Raw genomic sequence first — 11,542 nt, forward strand, 5'->3', positions numbered from 1 at the left:
CGCGGTGCTCGCTGTTGACCCGAGAGTCGCGGTTCAATCCCAGCGTCGGCTGTCGCCTAACAAGTTAGGTGAAATGCTGTGCTGTGTGATTTCAGTGTACGTTGAGGAATCTCAGCTGGTAGAGATTTTGGTGACCTCGACTATAGCATCTCCTATACCATGAGTTTCTTTGGGACGTAAATACCCAATAAACGCATCATTTAGGTCGCTTTATGGGGAGAGACGAGGGAGATTTAAACTGAGCAGGACGCATGCTTTTGCGCCCACGCCCTTTTCTTCATAGTCGCCTTCATAGTCGCCATGCCTTGACTGAGAGGTCACTGTAAGAAGGCAAATCAACAGAAAGTCTCCCAGGCGACCTCGGCATCGACACCGGTGCCCACGCAGCCGCAGCAGCAGGAACCACGGTGGCCTGTGCACTCCAAAGCCAAACCCTGGCTATAGCCCTGGCCTCAGAAGAACGGCAGCCATCACACTGTCCTTCTTTTCCAGGATTTCAACAAAGAAAAGGTACAAACCGGATCTTCTTCCTCTCCTGCCGTGGCCATTGCTTCCTGCAAGAGAGTTTTCCTTCGCAGCAACACCATCTCCTCTCCTCTCACAACGCCATCGGCCACCGAGCAAAGGGCACCCGTACCAAATGAACACGTGCCTCCAAGCACCTCTACACGCCCTCATTCAAGCTGTGAAGACATCAAAGATGTTTAAAATCAAATTCCGAGCGACCAGGTGGTCATAATCATCTATCGACTTGTCGGAAAAAGTCCAACTTCCTGGCTGCGTCGAGGAACGTCATCGCTGCCTTCCTCTCGAAACTTCCTGCCACCCAACGCGTTTGGATGAAATTCAAACGCAATCTGGTTGCAGTTGGCACCCATCCTACCACTAACACAACCAACCTGCTCCAAATTGGGGCAATTTGCAAGGTCAAGGTCCAGTCTGAACAACCGAAGCTCTCAACACATGTATCGGCATGATATTCGGAGTGAGTCTATTCATTACCATCGAGGACCTAGCCGCCAACATAGCCTCATCAATGCCAATAGTGGCCGGTGTACGCAGAAGCAACTGCCTCACCCTAACATTTGCGGGGACCACTGTCCTCTCTGGCATCTTGCTGTATTTGCTTAGGCAAAGTCGTCCGCCGCACTACCGTTCCATATACAGTGCTCTCGATGTGGCTGCTTCGGGCGCGCAACGGCCACCTGCTCGCGAGACGAACGGTGCATGCGTTGTGACATCAAGCACGCCCCAGGACCCTGTGCAACCGAACGACCACACTTCATCAACTGTAGCGGCGAGCATTCCGCACCAAAGCCACGTTGTCCTTCCTGGTAGCTTCAGCGCAAGGTTACAGTCATCAAGGCTTCACCTGACGGCACCGTGACCCACCGCCAAGCTGAGGAGGAAGCCAGAACCCTTGTGAACAAGCGCGGCAGTGCTGTGGTCATGAAGGGCGTTTCGTTCCGGGACGCCCTTACCGGTTGTAACCAGACTTACGTGGCCGCCACCATTCTACCGCCAGTGAACACACCAGACCTAACTGATGCCGCGGCCGATAACGCGGCGACTGCGTGTCCGTCTCCTGTGTGCACCCCAGCACCGGCTGGTCAATTGAAGGATGCCAGGTTGGCTGCACTAGCTGTGGCCCTGCGTTTTTTCTTGAGGTCCATAGCGACGGATTCCGAATTCTAAGCATTATATTCATCGACCCTTCGCTCACATGATGTCATCACATCTTCGAAGTAGCCCTTTGGAGTGGTGCTACCAACGGAGCCAACTGGACTACATGAGTTTGGAAGACCCCGCTCGTCCACTTGCCCGTATTAAAACGTGCAAATCTCTGCAACCAACCCCCCCCCCCCCCCCCCCCCGGGGCTTTTTCGGCGGTTTATCGGTCGACTGCAAGTGTTGTTATTGTGTGCGCACCATAGTCAGATCTAATGCTTTTGTTTTATTTTACCCTTTTCTACTCTTCCCTCCTTTCAATATATTTCGCTCCCATTCTCCCATTCCTTGCGTGGTGTTGTTGAGGTGACCTCGATTGAGAGAGACAATTAGGCGACGCCTTATTTCTTTCCTTTCCTTTAGAACCGGTATGCGAGATGGCCTTCAACTCCACAGTCGAAAAGAAAATGTGATGTGGCGAAGGAAAGCACACGTATCAGGCATGTGCCAGATTGGGCTTTTACGTACACACAACAGGCACTCAATAACTATACACGTGTGCTTATTGTTGAACATTTGTTTCGCTAAAAGCAAAACATACAAAAATAAAACAAGTCATTCATGACGAGCAAAATGGAAGCGATTGGTTAAATAGGAATAGAAACTTGGCAGAGTTAATAGGCCTTCATCATTGGTTGAAGTGGCGCTCATGGGACGAGGACAATACAGAGGTGACTGTTTTGTGATCCTCTTCATCCTCGTCCCGTGGGCATCATTTCCACCCAAGATTGGTTCAATACTGAAAAGCACCAGGAATTTCGCGTTTGTAGTGACGCCTGTAAATCTAGAAAGTAGCATTTGAGTAAGATTGTCGCCTTGGCGTATGATGGAGCTACGTGGCCAAAGAACGGCGTGTTTTTCTTAGGAATTTGCCATATAGGGATGTGCTGGTGCATGGCTGTTCAAATCAGCTCGCATGCTTCCACATCACAGCATTGGATTATGGTGTTGTGTGATCTTATGCGATTCTATTATATTGTATCGGAATAGTTTATTATCGAAGTATCGGCGTGAGGTAGTATTTATGTTTGTACGTTAACATAAAAACATCTGGAAGATCTCACAGGCGTGGAACTCAATTTCACGCAAAGCAATCACCCAATGGTACAAAAGTGCTTGACGCGACGTTTGCCCAAGTTCGCTGGTCAACCTGGCTGACGTTGGGCAATAGTCGGCTTCCCAGGTTTGCCCACGTATGAGGATTGACACTGGCCTATAGCTGGCCGATCCTATGGCCACCGACGTAAGACCGACCTCACTGACTGACCTGGCCGAGTGCCAGCCTCTGTAGGGCCACGTTCGGCCCGGTTAAAAATAGCACGCGGCCAGCTGGCGGCCACTAGGGCTAGCCCAGGGGAGAGGGGGCTTTAACCCTCTCATGAAAATTTTTTTTACTTTGCTCGTGTAATGCATTGCATACATATGCATGGAAACCTACGAAAACATGCATCAACATTGATAAAGTGTGATTGGCGCTACCGCCCCCCCCCAAATAACATTTCAGGTCACGCCAGTAGCAGCCACTGTAGTTAATAGATACTGATAACTATAAATAAAGCCCACGTCACAGGTACATCAACCTAAAAGTTTTTTTATTTACACAAATGTTTCGTGCGAACACTTATGGTAAATCGTGGATGCTCTCTAGGTGACGCCTGCGCAATCGGACGCCTTCTTTGTCCTGGGTTTCGGCCAACCATTTTTTCGACGACGTTGCAGATGCTCTGTTGATGCACCAACGTGATTTACCATAAAACAGCCTGCAAATGCAACAAAATCAATAAATACAAGAAGAGTTACGATGAGATCAGTCGATAACGCTTTGAAGCACCACTCTAAGAATTCATAAAAAAGCAGTCGACATGCTTCCAAGCTATAAGTATGACAGAAGGTGAATGTTATTTTGAGAGGCTCATTTCTGTCCTGAAACCAATTAAACCAACAGACAATCCAACCAAGCAAAACATACGGGAAACTATTCAATTTTTTTAAACAGTATCATGACCTACGCTGAAAGGAGCTAAATGGCTCGAAAAAATGTTCGCTTTTTGTCAGTATGCTCTATTCAAGCTATAAGCAACGAAACTCTCAAGTCAGTGACACAGCACAGCAATATTTTCAGTCTACAAATGATGAAAGCAGCTTTATAGCATGCAAAAAGGCGAAGTGATCACTCAGTCAAAGGTAGTGTCAAAATTTAGCTTTGCGTGCAGTTGTACAAGTTTCGCAAACGATGGCATGCTATTGCTATAGTTTGAACAGTGTAGCAGTGTACTAATCAGCTGCTGCGACACAAATATTGTGCTTCTTTTCAGAGCACCCCACGAGGTTGGCTCAGGGTGTCGGTAATATATCCGAGGTTCGATAAGGTGCAGTTCTGCATTCAGTCAGAGCGTTATACGACCAAGCTTTAACCTCTCATTAACGGCCAAAAGAACGGAAGCATGACCGGAATACTGTACCCTTTTTTGTTAACTAACATTCTGCTACATTTCATTTCTCTAAGGCTTACACCTCTAAGCCTCACTTGATTGCTGCACAGGAGTGTGTATAAGGTCAGGTGGAAGAGCATCTTAAAGAGTCGGGAAAGAGTCAGGACAAAATCGCGCTTTCTCTATAGTCTCAATGTTCATTTAAAGAAAAATCTGGGCTTATATACTCACCGACCTTAGAATCACGCTGTTCGAAGGTTGTCTCCTGTCAAATATGCCGTACAAGTGGCTGAAGCCATCACTACTGTTCCACAGATGCGTATCTTCATCCGAGGTCGCCGCAGTATTGTATCTTAAAAATGCGGAAAAATTAAATTTATAGTTGTGGAACAGTCGGGTTACCTTTTCTTGGTACACTTCCAGGAAATATATGTGTAGGAATTAATTTTTAGTGATACTATTGCTCCTTAGACGGCCATTATGGACGTGCACATACGCAGTAATTACACCCAAATTAAAGTAGTATAACTGCCCATATTAAAAAAAAACGCAGTATAGACGTGCCCTTCTGCTTACACGACCAGCAAATTGACAAGCGTGATCGCCCGCGCTTGCATTTGCCACCAATTTAAAATAAAGATGGGCCCAAGGTAAACCTGTGACGCAGAGCTAAGCACACTGCCGACCTACTGCTGACCTGGTCAAATGGTGTTAGCTGATAGTAAATCTACAGCGTCGAGCCGCCAAACATGGCGGCCGACGTACTGCCGACCTGGCCTAGATCTGTTGGCAAATGGTAAACGTCGGACCAAGCACGCTGGCTGACCTACAACCGATCTGGTCAATGGGCAGTCACAGGCCGGCCACTTTTTCCTGTTGTCTTGCCCAATAAACTGGCCACCGACTGGTTGCCGACCCTTAACCAACGGTCGGCCACTAGCCATGTCCCCTTGGGCAGGCAGTGGCAGCCGAATGCCATGGCGGATTTTTCACTTTGAGCACGGTGTTGTGGCGTGTTTAGCTGCTTCCGTGTAACATCAGCAGTTTGGCACATATCGTGCGCTCACGGCCCCGCAGTGGTGCTCTAGTGGCTAAGGTACTCGGCTGCTGACCCGCAGGTCGTGGGATCTAATCCCGGCTGCGGCGGCTGCATTTCCGATGGAGGCGGAAATGTAGGCCCGTGTGCTCAGATTTGGGTGCACGTTAAAGAACCCAGGTGGTCGAAATTTCCGGAGCCCTCCACTACGGCGTCTCTCATAGTCATATGGTGGTTTTGGGACGTTGAACCCCACAAATCAATCAAATCAATCATCGTGTGCTCACCAGGCCAGCGGAGTACACAGACATGTAAAAGCCTCATGGTTCGTTACTCATGGCGCGGCGGAACACTGACACTTACGTTATAACAGAGACGTCAGTTTCATAGCCACAAAACGAGTGTTATGGCGCTATAATTTGTGTGCGATGCGTAGCGATCGCAAAGTCATTTGTGCTATGCTATACCATTCTCAGTGCCCGCATAGTGCAAGTGACGTGCGGTGAGTTTCAATATGGCTGCCAGTGCAGGTTTAGATCCCTCTGGGAGCACCGAGGCAAGCCCCGGAGGCGAGCTCTGTACACTGCTTCAATTGGCGAGCACGAATGAATTGCACAGGAATTGAAATCGTACAATGCTTACCAAGGCGTGGGAAGCAGCGCCACACTCTCGCCACTTAATTTTTTTCGCTATGTGTTGCGCTCAACATTGCGCAACAGCGCAATGAGCGTAGCGAGATATTAGGCAAGCACAACTCGCAGGCTACACGTGAGATAATGGAAGTCTATGAAATAAATAAACTTGACCATAAATGTGTGTGTTGTCCATGGGTTCCGTTGTTGCAAAAAGAGATTGCGTATCTCTATCTTCTTTAAGTTACATGTGTATTTGTTTTCAGCTCATTCAACAAGAGACGAGAGTTTCGCTGACATTGTATCGCAGTGGTTGTTCCTTCACCCTTCTACGCATGCCCAATTTTCTTCTTTTTTTCGCCGATATATGTACACCAGTCCGATATTAAATCTTTGTTGAAAGTCAGCAATCTTTTCGGTCCTTGCTTTTTGGCTTCCGTAGATACGAAGTAACTACTTCGAGGTTGCGCTGTTCCTACAATGAGAAAAAAATAATGAACCATCTTTGATATGTGGTGTTTAACGTCCCAAAACCACCATATGATTATGAGAGATGCCGTAGTGGAGGGCTCTGGAAATTTTGACCACCTGATGTTCTTTAACGTGCACCAAAATCTGAGCACACGGGCCTACAACATTTCCGCCTCCATCGGAAATGCAGCCGCCGCAGCCGGGATTCGATCCCGCGACCTGCGGGTCAGCAGCCGAGTACCTTAGCCACTAGACGATAATGAACCATCTTGCTGAATAAAACCCGGATGGGATGCGAGGCAGCAGCGGTGCTCACGGCTTTGACCCGATTGAAAGGGGCTTCAACACGGGTACTGGAAGAATGGCTTGAAGGAAAACTCGATGTAGCATCGCTTTGAGTAAACGTTTCATTGAAACACAGACACGAGAGGCGGTTAGGGTGTCGCGTAAGCTTAATGTCAGATAAACAAGCAGAAAGAGTGTTTCCACTTGTTGTTCGGTCGAGTGCTGCTGGCGGTGGAGAGGGTGAAGCGAGAGAGAAGTGTGCTGCGAGTGGGCGGAGGAACAACACCATCTAGATACTGGGTGGAGTCGGCAGCGGCTGCGGGTGAGGGAGAGAAAACGTCAACGTGCAGGTGCGACCTGACCGACTTGACATCGTTGCAACTGGCGGTCGGTGGAGAGGGTGAAAAGAGAAGTGTGTTGCGAGCGGATGAACGAGCAGGCAACTGTGGGGGCTGCTGCGAGCGTGCTGCGGGTGAGAGAGAGAGAGAGACTGACACCAGTGCGCAGCTGCGAGTGAAGCACCGGAGGGGAGTGTGACGTCAACGCGCAGCTGCATCGTTAGCTACTTGGCACCGCGCCAACACCTGCGGCGAGGGGAACGCATTGCAGCGCTTTAGCAAGGACGCACCTATGTACGGCGTTGCACACGTGAGCCTAAGAGCTGCTTCAGATCTAATATCTTGATTTCGGGACAGGAAGCTCAAACAGCAAGAAAACTGCTTCTAGTGTGTTGTCATGAATTAATAATGTGCAAAATCGAGTGACTTCGAGGCAGCTCACACTGTGCTAGATTGGAAATCAGTACACGGGTAATGAAAGACAGCGCAGAAAAAGGGACTACCTATAAAATTGGGGCAGCTGGCGTCAATTAATGCGTATATATTGAGATTCCATTGGTCAGTTCAGTTTAGTAGTCCTCACCATGCCGCTGCTGCGTAAGGTATTCATCCTACTATACGGCATCTACTTATGATCTTCGTTTACAACAACGGTCAATCGCCACTGCCCGAACGACCCAATTGTCTCTCGCAAGATACATACTAGCGCTTTTCGGACCAAACATGAAGCGTCTTGTTTTTAAGTATCCACTATTTGTTGTGGAGGCCCTGTTATAATTATGTTATTAAAAAGCGCATCGCCAGCTCACGCAATTCTAAATGTGCCATGGTATGCTCTTGTTTTCCTAGCGCTACAAAAACAGATAGATGCAATGAAAAGTAAAGCCACGTGCATTTGAATGCGGGCTAATCAAAATAACACACAGTCAGCGTATCATTAACCTATGTCGAGACAGACAACTTCACTTTGTACAGTACGGTCCACTGTTAGGGGGAGCACGCGAGTGCGTGGCCGGTGGTCTAGGGAGTGCAAATTGCTGGTCAGATTTCGAAATGTTGCACAAGCGCATTGGTTCATCAAGCTGGTGTGTGCTTGCGTCGTCTGCTATACTTTTTCCTCATGCGTACGGCGCACGCTAGCAAGTCATGTCCGTTCACGCCGTTCGTTTTCGCACTGTAAATCACCCGATACCAACTCAGTCTTAGCCGGTATTTCATGGTCGCAAAGGCGAACATGGAATATTTGCTGCTTCAGGCATTAATAGCCTTCTTTTCTATAAAAACCGGACAGTTCCAGCGAGCAGTATGTGAAAGATATGACGAGCTTAGTGGTAATACCTTGCGGAAAAACTGCTACAATAAATAAAACCACACAATTTTTGTGCTTGCCTAAAATCTTTTGAACAGCAGGCGGAGCGACAGCTATATAAATTGCACCTCAAATATATGGAACCGCTTTCATGCGTACAGGTAGAAACGTAGCTGATTGAACTGGGCGTGTGTCGCCCTTAAGGCGCGTTCACACCGAGCGAGGAGCATGCAAGCGGGCAAGCGGCTTTTCGAAGCGGTGAGGCAGCGAGTGCGCCCGGCTGTTCAAACCGATCGCGTTGCATTGTATCCACTCCAAAGCGGGCACGAGGCAATCCACTAATGCACGGTGGGCGTGTCTCCGTCTTGCAGCCCTAATAATCCACGTCAGCTTTCCAGATTCGCGCTTGGTGTGAACGTGCCTTTATAGAGAAATTCCTCCGGATTCACGTCACGAAAATGCGGTGACGCTGTCTTGGTAGGAAAAGACGCTGTGCCTACCGCAGTTTCTGCTCGATTTTCAATGGTGCATGTGGTGTTCTCAGTCAAGCAACGAGAAAAAAAAAACGGTATGCCGACGAACTGCTCACATCACAGCCCTCCGCGCTAATGGCGGAAGTAACGTGTGGTCGTTGCTATAAGTTTACTTATAATGTCGACATAGGTCTACCTGTGTTAACAAACATGGAATGGGTCACTAGTTTTATGCGCATATGCCGCACTTGCAAGTATCGCCGCCAATTAGCACCGTGCCACGCGCTAGCCATGAGCTCGTGTTTTTTCTCTAACAGTAGACCATACTGTACATTTTGTACACAACCGTGAATAAGTTACGCTGCCATTTATGGCCCACAGTGCGGTGTTTTCTGTGGGCCTTAAGAAGCAGCTTAACTTGTTCAGGGTTGTTCACCACGTATTGTATGCGAAAGTATTTTATGCTCGAGACAGGGTCCCTTCTGTGGCGTTTACACCCATACTGCGCATGCACCAACTCTCCCCTTTGAGCGCGAGGAGGTGTGGTTGAGGAGGTGGCGTGAGTGCTGCCTCCACTTCATTTCTCCTCGCCTGTTTCGCTCGATCTGCCACAGCTGGGCACTCGGATATAGTGCGGCGCGCTCACTCCCGTTGCGCTACCCTTCGCCAAAGTGCTATGAGCGCTCGTGATACTGAGCGTAATCCGCAACGCCGGCAAGCATTTCTCTCTCCTCCGTAGCGGTGCTATGGATGCCCGCGAAGCTGAATGCAAACGGCAACGCCAGCAAGCAAATCACGAAGCTGCGAGGCTGCGAAAGCGCGCGTCCACTGAACTTACGTTATTCTCTCTGTGCAATGGTGTGCCAAACGCGATTAAGAACACAGTTACGTCGGTGCTACTTGCAGCGGGAGTGACACCACCGCGGTACAGAGGAATGCTCGGGAAGCTGAACGTAAACGTCAGCATCGGCAAGCGGTAGTCTAAACATCCCGACAACTATCGTATCATAAGTCACATAAGAGAAACGGAAACTCAATGCGCGATTCCCGCTACGCTTTCGGATCCCAGCATAGTGGTCCATAGGGAGAATCGATGTGCATTTTTTTCCCACAACAACTCTCCGTCTTAGAAAACTGAATTACGTTTGTCACGTCACGAAGGATCTGGCTCGTTCATTGATGCGCAAAATGTGCAAGGTGGCAGTGTTTCCTTTTCGAGTCGCGGTAACAAACGGGTTGACATATCCGAAGAAGAGAGCGGCTACAGTTTGTTGCCTGCTAAACCTCCAGCCGTGGCTACCGGACAAAATGTCTGTCTTGAATACTAGTAATTTTCATTAGTAGTAATTTTCAATAGTACCAGTTTTCAATAGTAGTAATTTTCATTTTTCGCTTCAATCGGGAGACTGAACCCGCCGAGAAGACTCCTGACACTGGCACTGCAATTTCGGTTAAATGGCTCCTTCCTATTGTCGATTTAAGATTTCCAATGTCTACGGGGATATAGACTGATCACCTGTGGCACATTGCGGCCACACCATAGGTAACGATCCTTCCTGTTGAACTGGGGCAGAAAAAAAAAGGTTTTCAGCACTCTGCCTGTTGAATGAACAAATTTGGTAATGGCAATGTTAGTAATAATAGTGCTAACAATAATATTTTGGCCATGGTTTTCATGTTAAGTGACTCGTATTCTTGTTTCATGATTTCCAGGACTGTGTACCTGTTTGAATACATACCAAGATCGGGGGAAATCGTCTGCAAGCGCCTTACAGATCCCGATGAGGCCTACCGACCACGGGAAGACTTACCAAGGTTGTTTGAAGGCGTTGGAAGTGTGCAGAACAGCTGAGCGTCTCATCGCACCGCGAGAGGTGGATATAGAGACAAGTTTTCTTCTATTTTATTTTATTGTCCTCAAAGAGCGGAGCTTGCATGTTGTGTGGTTGTACATTAGAACCACTTTGTGTTACTGCTGCCGATGTAACGCTGCTATAACGTCGTCAGACCTGCGAACCGTTTATTGTTCTCACATTTTCGTGAGTTCTACGTTTCAAGTTGCAATAAAAGACTTGTTGGCTCAGCGTTGCCCTGTGTTGCGACTGTCCTACTACGAGAGGAGAGAAGCAGGTAGGAATAATTTGAACGAGAACATTACAAAGCGGGCGCTACTCCCTCAGAAGGAAGGGGAAGAACGAGATACAATACTCGATAAAGAGAAGAGTGGTAACATTATTACAATAGGTAAATAACGTAATATTCTTGACGAGAGTCAGCTCAGTGGATCGTTATAAAGCGTCTGCTCCCCCCGGGTATCTAAATAGAGACGTTGCTTCAAGCTGATTAGTTAGACGAGGGTATCTAAATGGAGACATTGCTCCAAACTTATTAGTTAGATCACTTCATGCTCACAACTTTCATGGCAGTCACCTACATACTCAGGTCTACGGGGTGTAACCACCCATTCGCAATCTTTCCGAGGCCTTTCCTCCACATTCTCAGTTTGTATACGTCCCCTGGGCTATTCAGATACCTTTATTTTTCAATAATTTTTTTGTCCACTATCAAGGAGTTAGTGTTTTAGTTGCCAGCAGTCATTCTGCGGCGTACTGAATTTTCTCTTTGGATTGGCTCGTCTCCCGACAATATTGGCCCTAGGCATGCAAACCTGATCGTGTGGCTTTTGGCCTCATCAGGAATATTCAAATGAAAACAGTGCAAGAATACTGGATGTCCCAGAAAGAAAACGCAGCTGGTAGTGCTGCTGTCTGTGTCTTCTTACGCTGTTTTCATGTTATGTGTGTTGTAGCAACTAGTCCAAGTGACCAATTTAGCTTT

The 11,542-nt window shown here is 48.0% G+C and overlaps 1 protein-coding gene across 3 annotated transcripts in view; it reads left to right on the top strand.

The window, feature by feature from the left end:
* Positions 1–11,542, top strand: part of LOC119178439 (decapping and exoribonuclease protein) — an 80,207-nt gene that overhangs the window by 54,366 nt on the left and 14,299 nt on the right. For 2 of the 3 annotated variants that reach the window (XM_075887297.1, XM_075887299.1), the window contains exon 6: positions 10,418–10,792. In XM_075887297.1, coding sequence (XP_075743412.1) covers positions 10,418–10,556 — 139 coding nt within the window. In that variant the 3' untranslated portion in view covers positions 10,557–10,792. Of the gene's footprint in view, positions 1–10,417; positions 10,793–11,542 lie in introns of those variants that run through there. The other variant, XM_075887298.1, reaches the window with a different exon arrangement.

Source organism: Rhipicephalus microplus, chromosome 1, assembly GCF_043290135.1.
Source record: "Rhipicephalus microplus isolate Deutch F79 chromosome 1, USDA_Rmic, whole genome shotgun sequence".
In the NCBI taxonomy this organism is placed as follows: Eukaryota; Metazoa; Arthropoda; class Arachnida; order Ixodida; family Ixodidae; genus Rhipicephalus; species Rhipicephalus microplus.